Genomic DNA, 19,845 nt, shown 5'->3' on the forward strand with positions numbered 1-19,845 from the left:
GCAACAAAAAGACTGATCTAAAAGAGCTGTGATCTGTGTTCAGAGCTCAGTTGTTAGGAACAAAATATTTACTTAGGCATTTGTGTGATAAATACATCATATTACAATCTCCCAGCTAATTCAGAAGTGTTTTATGTTTTGCAGACAAACAATTCTGAAATTCCTAGTGAAATAAGAATCAGGAATAAGTTCTGGATTGAATAAAATATTTTTAACCTCCATTTCTGGTGTTTAAAATTACTTTTGGTGCTTTTTGGATCAACCTTTAAGCTTCAAATGGATTTGAAGCTTTTTTTTTTTTTCTTTCTTTTTGTCTAATTTAAAAAATTTTAAGGTTTTGATGAAATGACTTGTGTTTCAAATAATTCCAATGTGATTTGCAAGCTGGGTTACACAGTTATGTACTTTAAGCACAAGTTTTATGATAGACATTCCTGTGTTTGAGCTGTAAGAGCTCTTGAAAAATTAGCTAAATTTTGACTCATTAAACACCTTTAAGGAAATAAATACATGGAAGTTGGGTAGTTCAAACAGGCCATATGAAACCACTCCTCTAGGATACCACTTCATGCATCCTTCTGTGAGTGTTGTTTGGATTTATTTGTTTGGAATTATGACCCTAGAGAGGATGATGGGAAGGGCACTACTTTTAAAAACTTCATCATGATTAAGAAAATCTTAATAACCTCTGTCACACAGGCTGATATTATTAAGCAGAGAATTTCTTGGTTTTATTTCAGACAAATTTCTCATGCTGTTTGCAGCTTTCTAGAGTGGTGCTCCCACATCTCATTAGGAAAATGGAAGATGTTCTTTATGTAGTGTGAATTATCTCTTTTCTTTAGTCTGAGTAAAACTGAAATTCATCATTAAATACACTTGCCAAGCACCATGCTGGAGAAAATACATTTATACTACATTTACTAATTTTAGTTAGGTAGAAAGTGCAATACACCTGTGAGTCATTAAGTCTTTTTATTGCTTGCTTTTGCTTCTCCAGCTCAGCTGTCTGAGTTTTTTTTTCTCTGAATTCTTTGACAAACAGTGAATGTCAGGATGTAGGAAGGCTTCTTCCAACCAGCCTTACCTAAATCAAGGAATGGTCACTTACCCAGATGAGTTAATTGATATTTCTGAGTGATTAGTAATTACTTAATTGCTTTCAGCTTGTTTTGCTGTGATGCAGGGAGGTGCTTTGGTTGTGCATTATTCTGTGTCCCACTCCTCTGGTGCAGAGGCTGGGGGGTGTTCCTCTAATGGCTGTTTTTTTCCTGGTACCTGCTTTTAAGGATTGCTCATTTTTAAGGATTGTTTGAGTTATGCTGTGCAGTGACATTCGAAGTTCCTGTGAATTTTTTTTTCCCAAACAAATGCAGTTCAGCACAGTTTCTGGATATAAACAGTGTTCTGGAGAAGACATAACTTTCCTCATGGAGATGGCAACTAAAGTAGAATTGACAGTAAGTTATGCAGCTTCTTCAAGGGTAACTTTCCAGATTTTAGCCTGCTGCATGGAATCCTGTTGGTAATTACACTGCCTGACCTGCTCAGTGTTGAGTGTTCTCTTGGGGCCAGTTCAGTACAGGATGAAATGAAGTGTGGTTTGTTTGTGGGGTTTTTTTGTTTGTTTGACTGTTTTATTGTGTTGGGTTTTTTTGTTTGGTTGGTTTTGTTTGCTTCCTTTTTTGTTTGCTTCCTTTTTTGTTTGCTCCCTTTTTTTGTTTGCTTCCTTTTTTTGTTTGCTCCCTTTTTTGTTTGCTTCCTTTTTTGTTTGCTTCCTTTTTTGTTTGCTTCCTTTTTTTGTTTGCTCCTTTTTTTTGTTTGCTCCTTTTTTTTGTTTGCTTCCTTTTTTTTGTTTGCTTCCTTTTTTGTTTGCTTCCTTTTTTGTTTGCTTCCTTTTTTGTTTGCTTCCTTTTTTGTTTGCTTCCTTTTTTGTTTGCTTCCTTTTTTGTTTGCTTCCTTTTTTGTTTGCTTCCTTTTTTGTTTGCTTCCTTTTTTTTTATTTCCTTTTTTTGTTTGCTCCCTTTTTTGTTTGCTCCCTTTTTTGTTTGCTCCCTTTTTTGTTTGCTCCCTTTTTTTGTTTGCTCCCTTTTTTTGTTTGCTCCCTTTTTTTGTTTGCTTCCCTTTTTTTGTTTGCTTCCCTTTTTTTGTTTGCTCCCTTTTTTTGTTTGCTCCCTTTTTTTGTTTGCTCCCTTTTTTTGTTTGCTCCCTTTTTTTGTTTGCTCCCTTTTTTTGTTTGCTCCCTTTTTTTGTTTGCTCCCTTTTTTTGTTTGCTCCCTTTTTTTGTTTGCTCCCTTTTTTTGTTTGCTCCCTTTTTTTGTTTGCTCCCTTTTTTTGTTTGCTCCCTTTTTTTGTTTGCTCCCTTTTTTTGTTTGCTCCCTTTTTTTGTTTGTTTTTTTTATTATTATTATTATTAAAATAGCATCTTGCTTCCTGCTTTCTGTGCTAACATTGATTTAGTAGGTAAAATTCAGATGGAAAAAAAAATGGTCAATCAAGACAAAATTCAGTCCAATAATTAGTTGAATTAGCAGACTGTGTTGCCTTTTTGATGTCTAAGTGGTGTTATCTGCCCCACAAAAAGTATGAATATAAAAAGTGTAAACCAGACTGTTTGCTGCCACTAGGTTGTAGTGGTGTCATTAATGCTGTTAAAAATGACTTATGCCAAGTAAGCATTAATTAGGATTACTCATGTTACAAAGTTGTTTTATTGCTCTAGAAATAGGATTTGACTCTTCTGCTGAGAAATATAGAACTCAGTCTTGATTTGCAATTTGCAACATTAAAATTTGCTCTTGCCTCTCTCCTCCAGCCCTCTTGTCAAGACAAAATAAATTGTTGTTAAAAGTGTAGCCTCCCTAATGTACTTGTCCAAATGCAAAGAGCAGCAAATAATCCAAGCAATGTTTCCCATTTCAAGTTCTTTCTTACAGTGTACTTTGCACAAAGTGCTATAATTTTACACTCCTGTCATCCTCAGCATTTCTATTTCTGTACTTTCCTTTAGTGTTCTAGGGGATTTATAACAGCAACTCAAATTCCACTTGGGCTGAAACCTGGCACAGAAGCTCTCATTAGGAGTAAACCTTGTTTTGCAAAATTAAAAGCAAAGCATCCATCAAGAGGCTTTCTTAAATCTATAGGAAAGCGGGGAGGAAAAAAAAGTTTATGGTTGCAGATCAATTTTTTTTACCCCTGCAGGAAAAATCTATTTGACTTTGAAAACCCCTGAGGTGTGGGTGTGCAATCAATAGTGATGGCAGCTTCAGAGGAACGTTCCTATTACATTGAGAAAACTTTAAATTGAAGGCTTAGTTCCCCAGCATGCTGAAAGTTCATTGCTGCAACAGATAATTGTCTAACAAAGGTATAATGATAGTTTTAAACTGGTTTTTTTTTGGTTTTTTTTTTTTTTTTGATAGTTTTCCACTGTCTGAGCATGGTTATCTAAGCAACAGTGTATAAGGATATTGTTGGGTAGTTTAACTTCTGCTGAAGTTAAGTATCTGGAAAGCCTCAGCTCCCTGGAAGAGGTTGATCGTGTTGAACTCCCTAAGGTAGTGTCTGCTTGTTTAAAATCCTGTTACTTTTTAAACAAAGTTTTGGTTTGGTTTTTTTTCCCCTGTAGGCATTGAGGCTTAATGTAACTGTACAGATGGAGAGGACATTGTGAGCCACGAGGAACATTCAAATATGGAAGATGAAATAATTTAAGTTGATTCAACATGAAATATCAAAGATAAGCTCTGAGAAATTTCCTAACAGTGATTGGCTAGAGGAAAGATCCCAAATTAATGATGTTAATGATGTCATTGTAGGAAGGCAGGGGGCAAGGTCAGTTTACATTTCATTATTACTGGATCTGAGAAGCCCTTTGGCCTCTGCTTGCAGTCAGCCAGCTCACAGTGTCCTCTCTCACCTGTTTGGAGGTAGAGATCCTGCAATGAGAAGAGCTGTGGGTTTTGTGGTTTAGGAAGGAGCAAAGTATACAAATGTGGAGGAGAATGTGGGTTTTAGTCTTCTGGACATGCAATAAGATTTCTTTAAACATAATGCAAGAGTAGTCAATCATTTTATAGAATCATAGAACTGGCTGGGTTGGAAGGGACCTCAGAGATCATCAAGTCCAACCCTTGATCCACTCCCGCTGCTGTTCCCAGCCCATGGCACTGAGTGCCACATCCAGGCTCTTTTGAAATATCTCCAGGGATGGAGAATCCACCCCTTCCCTGGGCAGCCCATTCCAATGGCTGATCACCCTCTCCAGCAAGAAATTCTTTCTCATGTCCAACCTAAACCTCCCCTGGCACAAGTTAAGACCAGGCCAAGATAGTTTTAAAAAATCCTTGTAGTTTCCCAAAGCACCTAACAAACTCTCATCTTATTTGGGATTATTTTGCATGTTTCTCCCCCCAGGCCTGCCAAGTCTTGTAATTCTTTAGGGGTGCATTTGTCCTTTGTAGGTATCAGTTGAGAAGTAGCTGGTGCTGAATAAAAGTTTTTTGGAGCTGTGCTCTGAAAGCTTCTGACAGAAATCACAGATGTGATTTGCTGTGATTTGAATGGGAAAGAAGTGAGATTCTAGGCTCAAGTCCAGCATGGAATTAAATGTAAAGATGAATGTCAGAATGGAAAATCTGGAGTAAAATGCAAGATGAATGTCAGAATGGAAAATCTGGAGTAAAATGTAAGATGAATGTCAGAATGGAAAATCTGGAGTAAAATGTTCAGGAGCAAGAATGGAAATATGAAAATCTGAGTCAGAAAATATATGCTGTATTTACTTGAAAGTGCACAGGGAAAGTAGGAGCTCAAGCTGCAGATTTTAGAGTAATTTTCAAATAGCAGTCTCAGAATTGAGACACTGAACTGCTGCTGAAGTTGTGACTGTGAGCTTAGCATTAATTCCTCCAGATTCTGTTTTGCAACGAGGAAGTAATTACTAATAAAATCCAGTATAATGGAGAAGAGTATTCATGTTGTGAATTTTCTTTTGGCTTTGCTTATGTGGTTTGGTGGTGATTTTATTTTATTTTATTTTATTTTAAATACCATGTTGCTTGGGGTTGAGTAGCAATGGCAAGAAGGAATAGCATTGTAAGATAGATGCTTCTCCTTGGCTGGGAACAGCAGTCTTCCTGGTAATAGTCATAAACTGAAGGAAACTTGGAGGTATTTGCCCTAAACTAATGCAATTTCAGCAATAATTTTTTAACAGGATGGGTTTTTTTATCTTTGATTCTACTTTCCCACATTGTGATTTGTTTGGGGGCTTTATTTTTTGTTTGCTTTTAGCCTAATTCTGACTCAGCAAACAGTCAGTATCAGACTCTGCTTCAGTTTAAGATCATGTACTGTAGTTAATATAAATAATAGAATTTAAAATAGAAAAATAGAATCTAAAAGGCCCAAAAGTAGTGGTGCAGGGTAGATTGTTGTTTTTGCTGCAAGATGGTCTGTAGGGACTTTAAAAAAACATTTCCAGTGTTGACTTAACCTGTTTGGGCATTTGCAGTCACAGCCTCATGTTGGTATTTGACTTATGTGAAAAATGGTTGTGTGGTGCTGGGATTGCTTCTGAACTATTTTCAAATACTTTTTGAATACTTAATACTCTGCTGAGACTGAAATAGGCTATTTTAATGGCTGACCATGCTGAGAGCATTTGTTAATATAAATGTTGTGATAATTGCAGCTCTTAGTTTCGTTGTCATGAAGATAACACAGTACCTAAGGAAAATGCCCCTCACTGAACCAGGGACCTCCTTCCTTTCTGATATGGATTTATCACAGCATTTTTTTTTTGAGCTTCCTTGTAGTTCCTTGGAAATGTTGGATGGGACAGAGTGAGCTAACTTGGAACTGGCCCATCCACAGCTTCAGTTTGGAATGATGGGTGTTGCTTCTTTGAGTTAACTTATGGTCAACTTAGATCTTGGTTTAATACAGGATGTATAAATTTGCACTAAATCTGAAAATAGTGCTCATAGGTTGAAACCAACAACTATGACTTAGTTATGAATCTTCCTAGAAGATAATTTCCTGGCATTTTTGATTACTGGAGGTTACTGTGCTGCCAGAACTGCAGATCTCTCAGGTGGGAATTAGCAAGCTGGCAGCAGACCTGGAGAAAAACTCTGCATATACAACTAAAAAAGCAAAGGACTTGCTACTGTAAGATAAAATGACATTGTAAAGAATCTTTGTAATCTTATTAATGACATCTGTCAGTGCTAGAGCCCTAAGTATTACTTCTAGATATGGATATGAGAACCTAGGATCTCATTTACTGTTGTCTGTTTTACATTTTAATTTCTTAGTGAAATTCAACATCAACACTCTGCACACTTATTCACTGGTCTCAGTGGTTAAGTTCTGATGCACAGATGTTTACAAATGCTTAGAGGCTCCCTGTGTGGTAGGTGATTATATATATATATATATATCTATTTATATATAGTGATGAGGCATCAGTGAAATAAGAATGTGGGTTATTCTATAGGAAACATTTTGGGAAATAGGAGATCTCAGGATTTAAGGTTTCTTGCAAGACAGTTCCTGTAAAAGTTAAGTTTGTATCTCCTTTACATGCTGTGCTTCAGTCTATGCTGTTTTCAGTTTTTAACATTGTATTTTGAAATAAAAAACCCCATGTAGATCAGTTTTTTCAGTGGTTTTTTTTTTTTTTGAGAAGATTCTAAAAAAAAAAAAATACAGGAAATGCATACAAAAGTGTCCAAGTGTGTCAGAGTTTTAGACAGTAATGAGATGACTGATACTCTGTTATTCACCCCAGGGGAAGATGAAGGATGGAATAAGGGAAATAGACTTTAAGGTTGGAAGAAAAAAATTGGGTAGGTTTAATGGTGAAGTCCCAGGCAGGGTTTTTCTGTCCTGGTCCACCCAAACCAGGACAAAGTTTTGAGCTGGGGGAAGTGCCCGATGGCAGCGTTTCAGCTGTGGGCTTCATAGTGGTCTCCAGTGGGCTCCATTTCCCTCACAGCTTGATTTGTTCATATTTCTTAGAGCTCAGGTTGACCTTCAGCTAAGATAAATGTTAATTTTAGGGTAGGTTTGTCAATGGTCATCACCATACTGGAGAGATGTGTTGCAAGTGATCAGAGTTCATGCATAAGGGAAAAAAAAACCCAACACCAAGACTAAGTTTCTGTTTTCCCTGTTGACTATACCAGCATTCTAAAAGAAGAGAATTGGTTAGTTTGTTGGATGTTGGTTGGTTGGTTATTATTTTTTTTGTTTGTTCTGGTGGTTTGTATGTTTTGTTCTGAGTTGTTTTTTAAATGGAACTCCATAGCTGGGGGTGGGGGTGAGGGTGAGGGGGTGTGTGTGTTGTATTTTCTCTTTGATAGTTTGAAACTGAAAAGCACTTCACTTTTATGTCTCCACAAGTCAGGCAAATACTGTACCTGCAAAGTGAGCTCAGTAGCCCTAAATGCAAGTGAATCCTCAGTCTACAAATCTGACAACTCTGCTCACATCCATCAGCAGCACTGCAGGCTCTTACAGGATCCTGAAGTCTAGAAAGTGGAAATTGAGAACTTTGGAGGGCAAACTGGTAGTTTTTCAAAAATTATTAATTTAACATATTACACAAGCAGGCACAAATGCATGTGTAGGAGCATGGAGGGGAAAACTACATCATCAGTGGACCCAGATGGGTAGAAGGATTCCAAAGAAGTTTGCTTTGTCTTCCTTTGAGAAGTGAGGCATGGGAGTTCTGGTATAACACAGATTGGTCTCCTTCTCTGTTGAACAGGCCACAAACATTTCAGAACCTAGTCTTGGTAAGACAGACAGAAGACTGGTTTTTTGGTTTTTTTTTCCTTACTCTTCCAGCTGATGGTGAATCTGCTGCCATCCTTGGTAAACGGGGACTTGAACTTATTATTTCATTGTGTGTTTTAGAAACAGTAATTTAAAAATTGTGCTTCACTGTTCAGTTTCTGGTTTTTACTTTACTCAGACCCTTTTAACTTTGCTTGCTAGCTTGAAGGGTCCTCTTTTTTGTCCCTTTTTTTTCTCCCCTCCCCTTCCTCTAAGTAAATTCACTGCAAACAAATCTCCCAGAAGTTTTCTTTTTCACCAGCTAAAGTGATCTCCTTGTGTCCTTACTATCTGGTGTGTTATCTAATCTTGTCATTATTTCTGTGCTTCCTATCAGAACTTTCTCCAATTTACCTCCTGTTGCTGTTCTGCAGGGACCTACCTTGGAAACACAGATGGTGGAAGATGAAACTGAGATACCAAGTGAAGAACTGCCTCCCCATCTGCAGGAAGAGCCTCCTGAAGGTACAGTACTAGCAGCCAGCATAAACTCTGCATTAAATTGGGGGAAATATTCTGGCCAAGGCAGTCTTATTTATCTGTCTATTTGACTTGAACTTATTTCTGCCTGCTTTTGAAAAGGATAAAGCTTTTGTTGGCAGCTGAGCCAACCTCCCAGCCAGAGGTCTAGCCAGCACCTCAGCCTATTTTTGCATTCAAAGGAACCTGCACCCACTGAGGTGCAGACATTGTTCTGCATTCTCTTTAACAATATGGATTCTGAATAAAATTGTTCTCCGTGATGAGGAGAACATTGTCCTCCTGTCTGTAGGCTTAGGATTAAATTGCCTCCTCTACTGTCTTGTTTGTGATGTTTTGAGCCTTCATTAGGGAAGACTTCCTCAGTATTCATCTGTTCTCTCTTTACCCCTCTCTGCAGCATCCTGCTATTGAAATTGTCCCCAGCAGAGTCTTGTCAAAGTTGGGTATTCTAGTGATTTTGTTTCTTCCCACCATCTCTCTCAGAAGCCAGCTCTAGCCATCTGAGGAGGAAGCAGTGAGACACAGTCAGTAGGAGGCTCAAAAATGCCAATTTTAATTAAAAACCTTGTTTGCAATGACATACCCTGGCTTTATAGGGGGAACAGATTTTTCCCACTGTGTGGATGTTGCAGGTGTATAAATGCAACAAAATAGGTGTTGCTTTCTTTTGAATAGAAGCTGCTAACACTGCCACAAATTACATGTTTTGAGCTTTGTATCCAGTTCAGTGACTTTTAAAACACATTCACTCATAATCATTGTGGACAACTTAAACAGCCCAGGAGAGCACTGAGATTCTTATTAGCAACTGACTGTTAAAATACCATGACATGTGTCTGGGAAACATAAATGTGTTTTATATTGTTCTTTTAAGAGAATAAGGTGCTGATGCAGCATTTATACTGTCAGATTTTCTTAAAGAAGATATGAACCAAGCAGGTGGTTCCACCCTTTTTTGTTGAGTGTTCTGTTACAGTTTTCTCATTAAGCTGTATTTTCTTGCTCTGTTTTCATATATGCTGTGTTGGCAATTAGAGTATATAAAAGTAAGTGAAAGGCACATTTCTTTTTGCAACTCCTAAAAAACCAGAAGGAAATAAATGTGGAAGGTGTTTTGATTACTATAGATACACATAGAGGATACAATACTGATTTTAAATTTTTTTTTCCTAACCTAGACATCATGTGCTGGAATGTAAAACATAGGAGATCATTTTGTCTCATCAGTTGATCAGGAATAGTCTTAGATTTTGGACTTTGGCTTTGAATTGTGTAATCAGAAGGGTTTTATTTACTTATTTATTTATTGGTTTGGTGGTGGGTTGTTTTTTTTTTGGGGGGGGGGGGGGGGGGTGGGTTTTTTTAATGCAGTTAAGTATTTTTGCAAACCTGGTTTTTGTAATTGGAAGTATTTGCTTCTGTTTGCAACCCTGTTTGGTTTGCATGATGATGAAAAATGTCAGTATTAATATTTCACTTCTATTGGGTGGCCTAGGAGAAGTTTGTGCTCATTTTGCTGGTGTAAGGAATAAGAACTGTAAGAGTTGAGCTGATGTGGGTAAGCAGTGGTACAGTAGATATTGTGGGTTCTTTTAAATCTCAGCTCAGCATGTAGTTTTTACCCTTACACTGATGTTAGGAATAGCAAAATAGGAGGAGGATTGAGAGCAGAATGGAAACTAGAGCCTGCTTGGGAGAAGGGGTGGAAAAATGGCTCTTGAGAGAGCCATCAGGATTATCCTGAATTTACAGCTGGCTCTGTGTTAGTGGAGGTGTAGCAACAGGAGTCTTCCTTAGAAGCTGCTGTTTACCAATACAGACCAACCAGAATTACTATGAAGATAGGGTAGCTGCATGAATTATTACAAATACCCCATGAAAGAAGTAGATATCTGCAGTTGCTTTACCATTAAATGTCATTAAGTACTGTCTTCTTCTTGATGCTCTTCTGCTGCTGTTGTCACTGCTGCACTCATGTTTCCTGGCACTCAGGAGGTGGAGGTCATGTCTGCTCCTGGTAATGAGCACAGAAGGGATGGAAAGCTCTCCTGAGCCTGCATCTTTCTACCACAATCCATTATTTCACCAGATTGCATCATAGTGACTTCATTTTTTTACCTTGAACCAGAAAGGAGGGGAGGTAGAAGCACTGTGCTGTATAAATATTGCAGTAAAATCAAGTTTTACCCTTCAGGGTCTGTCATGGTTCTGAACAGTGCTGCAGTGTGGACTTCTGCAAATAAAGGGACAGTTTTCCAAGTCCACCCTGTGAATAACTGAAGTGGGCAGGTGACTATTCACCTATAATTACACCTATTACACCACACCTGTAATAGGTGTGGGTAATGAGCAGTGTGGGACAAGAGGTGTTGGTGTTGGGTGTAGTGTGGCAGCCTGTCAGTACTCGAGAAAAGATTAACCAGGATTAACCAGGAAATCCCCAAAGTTAACCAAGGTATCTGTGTGTAACCTGAATCCCTTTGTTTTACCTCCTGTCAAAGTGAAATTTTTTATTTAAAGAAATCGAGAGTAAATGAGTAAAAAGTACAGCTGGGGTAGGATGCTCTAAGTGGCACTACGTGTCAGAAAGGCTTTTTATTCCGTGGTACAGCTGGGCTGCTGCCGGTGCCGCTTATCGGCGGGTGCCGGTATCAGTGGTGCTAGTGGGTGCTGGTGCTGGTGGGTGCTGTATCAGTGGGTGCCGGTGCTGTCAGTACTGGTGGGTGCCGGTATCGGTGGTGCCGGTGGGTGCCGGTGCCAGTATCAGTGGTGGTGCCGGTATCGGTGGGCGCCGGTGCCGGTTGGTGCCGGTATCGGTATCGATATCGGTGGGTGCCGGTATCGGTGGGTGCTGGTGGTGGCGCCGGTGCCGGTGGGTGCCACTGCCAGTATCGGTGGGTGCCGGTGGGTGCAGGTGGTGCTGGTATCGGTGGTGCCGGTGGGTGCCAGTGCCGGTATCGGTGGGTGCCAATGCCGGTATCGGTGAGTGCCAGTGCCGGTATCGGTGGGTGCCAGTGCCGGTATCGGTGGGTGCCAGTGCCGGTATCGGTGGGTGCCAGTGCCGGTATCGGTGAGTGCCAGTGCCGGTATCGGTGGGTGCAGGTGGTGCCGGTGATGGGTGCCGGTGCCGGTATCGGTGGGTGCCGGTGCCCAGCCCGGCGGGAGGTGTTGTCCGCGGGGGGGCGCTGCAGGCCCGGAGATGGCGCCGGGCCCAGCCCGGTCCGGTCCCCTCAGGGCTCCGTCTCAAGACACGCCTCACACGGGGCTTGCACACATCGCAGGGAACGGGGGAAAGTGTTTAAACCTATTAACTTCTTCCCTATAAGCGACTTTCTGGCATTAGGAGCAAAGCTGCCACACTTTCTGCCTCAGGCCGGCTGTTTATCCCCTGGTGATCCCTCACCTCTCGACTTCGTGATCCATCTGAGCACATTTTTATTTTTTCAAGCGCTTTCATCTTTCTTTTCTCTTCGAGCTTAACATCTTATTTTTTTTTTTCCACCCCCTCAGTTAAAAAGGGCGATTGAAGGGGAGCGGTGGTGATCAGCATGGGGAGTGCTGCTCAGGATGCTTGGCAGTGCACAGGGGGCTCTGAGAGGTGGGAATCTGCTTTAAGTGATAGGAACAACTTTCCTCTTATCAAGGTTTGTGTTCCCACACGTTTGAGCATTTCAGGGGGATTTTATGGGATCCCAAATGTTTGCTATTAGCTGGCAGTCTGATTGTAGTGACACCTCTAGATTCAGTTCCCCCAGTACAGCAACACCTTGCCATATCTGTTGCTGCTTTATCCACTGTTTCAGAGTTCTTGTTGCTGAGAATTTAGAACAGTGCACTCTTAATTGTGATAATTGCCTCACCTTTCAGTGTTTTTCTGTTAAATTACCCAAGGAAAGCGATGGCAGTGAAATATGATGGTGATTAAATCTTCTGTAACACGATTAGTTATGAAACAGCAGCATCTCCTTTGCTGGACAGCTTGGATCTTGATCTCCTCTTCTATTTGATGAATCAGTGACCCTGACCTTATTCCTGCTTTTCCATCCTCTTGCCAGTAAATTGAGGGAGCTGATCCCTGCCCAGCACTGGTGAGGCCACCACACCTGGGTGTGTAATTCTGGGCTCCATGGCATGAGACATGGACATACTGGAAAGAGGTTTTTGGCTACAAAGACAGCTAAAGGGTCAGAGCACCTCTTCTACGAGGAAAGGCTGAAAGAGCTGGAACTGTTCAGCCTGGAGAAGAATCAAAGGGGGACTTTTCAGCATATACAAATACCTGAAGGGAGGGTGGAAAGAGGGTGGAAACTTCTTTACTTTTCAGTCATGCCCAGTGAAAGGGCAGGTGACAGTGGATGCAGACTGAAACACAACTGGACATAAGGAAACACTTTTTCACTGTGAGTGTGACCAAGCACTGACATGGGCTGCTCAGAGGGGTTGTGGAATCTCCCACCTTGGATGTATTAAAAAGTTGTCTGGATGTGACCCTGCTTGAGCAGGGGAGTTGGACCAGGTGATCTCCAGAGATCCCTCCCAGCTTCAGCCATTCTGTGATGCTCTACCTCTTCTACCTCTGTGAGTTTAGAAGTCTTTTTTTATGAAGTTCCTGCACATATTCCCAACTTATAACACTGATTCCTATGGGAAAAGTAGCTTTATCAGTCTAACTCATCAATGTTACACATTTTGGGAACACATCCTTGGTAGATACTGGGGTATGGTTGCAGTTTCTTTTGGCCCTACATTGCTAGCTAGTACTTGGTATTAATGCTTAGTGCAAGGTGGTGCAGTCTGATTGAAATTAGTATCATTAATTAACAGCAGTAGCTTCTTTTGGGAATTTAGAAACCAGTTCTATTTTTCCTTGGTCTTCAAATACTAAGCATTAACATTTTATCAGCCAACATGCTATGACCACTGTGGCACTGAGCATGAGTCTTTTGTCTGAACCATCTGCTACCTCTTCTGCAGTTTTCAGACCTAGCAGAGAGACACCTTCTTTGTTGCAGACAGATTGGGCCTTGTAGAGTAAAGCTTTATTAAAAGCAATGGGTTTTAGCAGCTTGGCAGTATAGAAAAAATCTTGGAAAATTTAGTTTCCAAATAACTGTGGTGTTCTTAATTCAAATTGTTTTACACTTGCTGTGGGTGAAAAGCACACACTGATAGTTATTGTAAATCAGATGATTTGCACCAATTTAGAATATAGTATCCTGTGTGAGCCTTCTAATCTGTCTCCATGGAGCCATAGAGCCTTTTCTACTGGTTTATATCTTGTTCAAGATAAAAGTATACTGCATACTTCTATGGGAAGCTTTAAGACCCCTTATCCACAGTCTGGGATTCTCTGATCCAAAATATCTGGGAGTTTGTGTGGGTTCAGGTTTGTCTTTGGATACAAGTATATCACCAAGATGTATTACCTATACAGATGTAGCTTAAAAAAAAAAAAAAGTATGTTTGAGTTTCAACTGAGGTACTTCATTTCATTTGAAATTTCTGGAATTAATTAGACTTTTAACTTCATACTGGGATAATTCTCTTGCAAGATTCTTGAAGCTAGTAGATGCCAAATGAAAATGGCTCTTTAAGTATCTCATCTGAGAGGAGTTCAAGTCCATGATATAGGTGTCTAATTTTGAAAAAGTACATTCTTATAAACAGATCCAGTTTTGATCTGGATACTTTTCTAATTAGTTTGCTTAAAGAATTCTTTCCTTTAAACAGTCTCCATCAGAGACAAAGCTATAGTGTTGGGCCAAATGTTTGCTGCAGTAAATGCCATACCAAGATTTAAACGTTGCAGACTTGAGCTGCAGCATGGTTTATATTCCCCTGTTGCAAGTAATGTTTAGTATGTTGATTTCCTTACTGCCCATAAGAAAAAAAAATTGTGCAGGTAATAGCAACTCTGTTTCCTTTCAGTGTGAAGTTCTTCTCTGAAAACTATTGTTATTTCTGGTATAAAGTAACTCAAATGCCTGTGGCACATCTGTTACACGAATACTTGTGTCTGCTCCCAGACTAATTTCAACAAATTTTGAGAAGCTGGCAGTGAAAAACTGGGTTATTTGCTAAGCCCTCCTCTGCTTTCCCAGGTCACATCACTCTCTTTTATTTGCCACCTTGTGAGGTCCAACATCCTCACAAATCCTGCTACAGAGGAGCTCTTTAAGTGATCTGTTTTTTTTTTTGTTTGTTTGTTTGCATTTCTTTTTGTTTGTTTGTATTTCTTTTTGGTTTTTTGCATTTCTTTTCTCCAGTTGTCCCTGTGGAATGTTCTCAGCCTGGATTCACCTCTGCAGTTCTGTGGTCTTCATAACTAAAGAAAAAGACTGGGAACTGGTAATATAATAATAATCTGTTTCAAGCTCTGCTATTGACTCCCTCTGTGGCACTAGAGACAAGATTAACCATAGTATTCTTTGTATATGAAAGGGAAATTACTATTGTTATTAATAAATAAGATGCTGTAAAAGCAAGCTAACTTATTCAGCTTTTAGAGGTAGAAGATGCTTGAAAATTGAAATAGAAAATGTGATTATAATGTAGAAATAATACAAGACTTTGCCATATACATAACTCGTCAGGCTTTTTTTTTCCTTTTCCTTTTTTTCTTTCTGTCCTCAAAAAGGTAATTTGACTTGTCAGATAACTTCAAATAGAAAGGCAAGTTTCTTAAAAAGCAGAGAAAGAAATTAGAAATGAGACTGTCTGTCCTTTAGAGCTGGGATTTTCTGTACCTGGTGTGTTCTCTCAACTGTAAAGACATTTCTTGAGCTTCTTCTGTGAATGGCCCAAGGCTGAAGAGCAACGTTTCAGTGTTGTCTGTCTCTTTATAAGGCACAGATTCTGTGCAGCCATCCTCTTCTGTTGGCCCAAACACTTCTTTTTTTCTGCAAAAAGGGATGACCTGGAGCATCAGCTCAATCTTCTGCATAAATCTACCTTAGTATTTCTGGTAGAATTCTAAAACATTCACATCTGTCTGAGTTCTAGTACTGCTTCTGTTTATTTAAATTCTCGAGTGGCTTCCTCATGCTTTATTTAATTTTGTTATCAGGGGGAAATCACCAAACTGAAATGGGAGTAATATTCAGTGTCTGTGTGTGTCCCTTTCTTCCTTTTTTCACACCTCCTCCCCCAACTTTTCTGTGTTACTGCAGCCATATGCCTGCCACTGACAACAACCATGTTCCACTCAGCAGCTGTGTTACGTGGTCTCCTAGAAACAGCCTGAAAGCTGTTTAAATTGTTATTTATTCCACTTCTTCCTCTGCCCTGTTCTTTCATCTTCAGTATTTTCATATGATATAATGAGGTCTTACTTTGACAGCTCAGCATCCCTTTTCTTTAGCCTACTTCATGCCCTGCAAATCATTCTGTTCCTGAGTCTTGTATGTGCACACAACAGATGCTCTTAGTGGCAGCATTAATAGCCTCCAAGTGCCTGGCAGATTCCAGAAGAAAGGTTCTTATAACTTAAGTGTGGGAAACCTCTTATCAGTGGATCTTGTTAATACAATAACATTGTGAGGTGAGTCAATAACCATCTGGTTTTCCCTGAGGGTGTTTGCACAGAAAATGGGGCAACAATAGTTTTACCATTTGCCTTTGCACAGTAAGAATAAGGGATGTGCATCATCCAAATATAAAGATATTTCAGGGTGAAGGGCCAGTGGGAAGCCTCTGTCAGAAGCTGCATCTTTATCAATTGCTAGTGAGTGTGTTTGATTCTAGCAATAGAGTTTTGAACTGCAGGAGTGACAGAAAATCTGTTTCATCAGGAAAAGCAATGTACCTTATTACCTGGCTGAAGCAGCAGACATTTTTCACTGTTGTGTACTAATTAGAGACACAAAATTAAGAATGCAGGAGTATATTCTTTCACAATGTATTTTTCATTTTTGAGAGGCAAAGTTACTAACGTAGACATTCAGTCAATTATTTTTCAGTAAATTTTTTGGACTTGTAGTCCTGTTCTAGTACTGAATGGATCCAGATGACTGGTTTAACCACTGTAGTGGTGAAAAAGGAAGTGATTCTTATTTGTTTCTAATGGACTGAAAAAAGAGACAGGCAAGTCTCACTTATAGCTCCAGTCTGACATATAAAATAAAAATGAGAAATGCAGTAATTCCAGGGCAGGAGTGAAACTGGATCTGTCTCTAAGTGTGTTAACAGTGATGATGCCACGAACTGCTAAACTATCAGAGCATTATAGCAGGCCATTAAATCATAAGGTCAGTACATGAGGCTGCTAATTCTGCCTCAGAACTGAGTGAAACACCCAGTTAACATTTCATAAACATCTGTAGTCTCGACCTGGATGCCTGACTTGATTTCAGCTTTTCATGAACAATTTGAGCCACTACTTTGATTACCAGTATGATTGCACCAATCTGGCTTCTCCTGGACTGATCATTTTGGATCACTAAAACAGTCCTATCCTGAAGAGCAGGTTTCTTTTCAAAGCAGTTTATGAGCTTAATAATGAGCTGTAAAAGTGAGGGATTTTGTGGTAATCTTGCCCCCTGGGATAGTATTCTAGAAAAAGAAAATTTTCATCTACCTTGAAATTGTATAGAAGTCTAGACTAATTTTTATAGAAAACAGTCTTGTTCTAGTATGTGTATTTGGAATTCTTCCTTTTATTTTGTTTTCTGATCATAGTGAATATCAGTGCATGTTCCTTATTAATGTGGAGGATTCTCAAGCTATTTTAATATTTCTTTGACATACTATAGGAGATCTGTCCTCTTTCTATCTGGCTGACACTTGCCCAGTCAGAAAGAGCTTAGCTAAGGCTACATTTTATGTTTATTCCTCTCTTCTTTCTTGTGCCCTCTCTGTACCACTGACATACTACTGTGTTCAGTTTTTGCCAAAGGCATTTAATATTCAGTAGAATATATATAATGGAAAAATTTTATCTGGCTATATATTTTTGGGTCTTGTATTATGAAAAATCAGGATATTTTTTTTCTGATCATACTCAAAAGGAAACACTATATTCTTCTTATAAAATGCTAAAAATTTGACCAGGATATTTCTGTGAATTCTAAGAGGGATTGTTAAAAGAATGTTTTGGAATCTTCTTACAGTAGAAAAAAGAGATCTGTAGTCTTGAACTGTAAAGCATTTTGTGTCTAGCACATGAGACTTGGTCTTTGAAATAAATGAGGTGTTCAAAAGATGAGCAGTTGACATTTAGCTGTATGAGCCATTCACCAAAACACCTGTTCATCCCTTTAAGATTCTAAGAAAGAATCTTGTAATATGGTTAACTTCTGCTTTTTTTTTTGCCTCTCTGGCACTTATTTTTTATTGTAAAAGTCTAATAAAAATAATAAAGGTTCTGCCCTATGCAGATGTTTGAAGTCCAAAACTTGTTTGTTTCCTTCCCCTCCTCCTCTCCAGACTTCTCCAGAGATTTGTGGGTGGTGGTGGGGTGTTCAAGATTTTATTTTTTTATTAGTTTGCTTTCCTTTAGAAAGCTCCTGTATCTCTTGAATGCAAAATTGAAATAATTCTAGCTAGTTATTTGAAGTCATCCTCTTTGGTTAAGCCAGGCACTGGATCCATTCAGTACTGGAAAGTATGATAGTATAGAGTGCCCAGTACCTCTCACTCATCCCTCCAAAAGCCAAAGAACAAAATCCTAAGATTTAATGCAATGTTATTACAATATGTCAAAGTTAGGACTCACTCTGGGAAATGCAAATTGAGGCTACAAGTTTGGTTTAGTGTTTTTATAGCTTGTGAATGTTATTGTTACTGTTATTGCAGTGTTTTGTTCCTAACATCTTGAGGGCTATTTTTTGCCAAAAATATTTGATTTATTTAACCAGGCAAATGGGTTAAGTGCTTCCAGTTTGTGGATCATGTACCTTTGTGCTGAAAAAGAGAAAAACACATTTAGCAAGTCTGAATACTGTCTAAAATTCTGCTCTACATAATGCAAGGAAATCTGTTTCCTCTGAGATCTGCAGACACTTAAAGATTGTGATTAGCTGAACATGATAGTAATAAAGTGCAGTTTGGTCATTTGTTTGAGCTTAATGTATGGCCACACAGGCACTGAAAGAGATGTCCCTACATCAGCCCTGGCTGCATGTTACCAGTTTTTCCTCACTGCATGCTCTGAGTGTTTGGTTCCTAACACAAAAGCAGCAGAGCACCCAAAGAGAAAGTGGAGACATAACCAGAGTGAGGGAACATCAACATCATCTCTATGAACCACAGACTGAAGGGTTGTGCTGCCAAGTAGAGCTGTAGCATGTGAATTTGTGTGGAACCTAAGGACCACTGTGCTCAGCCCTGGGGAGGCCACAGCTTGAGTCCTGTGTCCAGTTCTGGGCCCCTCAGCTCAGGAAGGAGATTGAGGTGCTGGAGCAGGTCCAGAGAAGAGCAAGGAGGCTGGGAAGGGATCCAGCACAAGTCCTGTGAGGAAGGGCTGAGGGAGCTGGGGGTGTTGAGGCTGGAGAAGAGGAGGCTCAGGGGAGACCTCATCACTCTCTCCAACTCCCTGAAAGGAGGTTGGAGCCAGGGGGGGGTTGGGCTCTTTTCCCAGGCAACTCTCAGCAAGACAAGAGGGCACAAGAGGTCTCAAGTTGTGCCAGGGGAGGTTTAGGTTGGACATTAGAAAGAATTTCTTTAGGGAGAGGGTGATCAGACATTGGAATGGGCTGCCCAGGGAAGTGGTGGATTCTCCATCCCTGGAGATATTTCAAAAGAGCCTGGATGTGGCACTCAGTGCCATGGGCTGGGAACTGCAGCGGGAGTGGATCAAGGGTTGGACTTGATGATCTCTGAGGTCCCTTCCAACCCAGCCAATTCTATGATTCTATGAGAGGTGTTGGGTCTGGTGTGTTCTGTGGGACTCTCCTGCCTTGCTCTTTAATTTTAGGAAGAAAGGCACAGCTTGAGGTGTCATTAAAAACCTCTGTGGTAATGTACAGAAAGTCATCTTTTGATGCCTGTGTTTCTAGCAACTTCAGTGTAACACAATAATTAAGAGAGTGAGGAAAGCAGAGGGATCTTGGCTTTCAAACTTTTCCTTCTTGGCTCTGATCCAAGTATCATTAATATGACATGAGACGTTTTGTTGGTATTTGATTAACTGGGAGGCTTGTTCTTGTTTTGTGTGACACATTGTAAGTTAACCACCCGGCATGCTGACATGTGCGATTAAAAACAAACACTTAAAACTAAATTGAGAAGCTGACTGCCAAGTGCTTAGCAGGGAGGGGCCTGAGCAGCCTTCCCTCAGGGGCTTGGCTGGGATAGACCGTACCAAGTTTTCCATTCAGCAGGCCTTAGCAACTCATGAGTTCATTCCTGTGTTCACTTGTATTTATATTTAAAGATTTTCTTCTGCTCTTTTGTGGCACTGCAATGCTCCTGATAAAATTTGGGAATGGCAAACGTCAAATTAAGAGTTGCACTGGTGAAGCCAGCTGCTCTGCAGTGGTCACTGTGATGTGAGCTGCTGCTCTTCTCTGGTCACCA

At 39.9% G+C, this 19,845-nt stretch overlaps 1 protein-coding gene across 6 annotated transcripts in view; it reads left to right on the forward strand.

The window, feature by feature from the left end:
• Window positions 1-19,845, forward strand: part of LOC139796560 (transmembrane protein 263-like) — a 249,812-nt gene that overhangs the window by 38,431 nt on the left and 191,536 nt on the right. For all 6 annotated transcript variants that reach the window (XM_071744752.1, XM_071744755.1, XM_071744757.1 and 3 more), the window contains one exon: window positions 8,223-8,313. In XM_071744752.1, coding sequence (XP_071600853.1) covers window positions 8,223-8,313 — 91 coding nt within the window. The remainder of the gene's footprint in view (window positions 1-8,222; window positions 8,314-19,845) is intronic.

The sequence above is a fragment of the Heliangelus exortis genome, chromosome 5 (assembly GCF_036169615.1).
Source record: "Heliangelus exortis chromosome 5, bHelExo1.hap1, whole genome shotgun sequence".
Lineage (NCBI taxonomy): Eukaryota > Metazoa > Chordata > Aves > Apodiformes > Trochilidae > Heliangelus > Heliangelus exortis.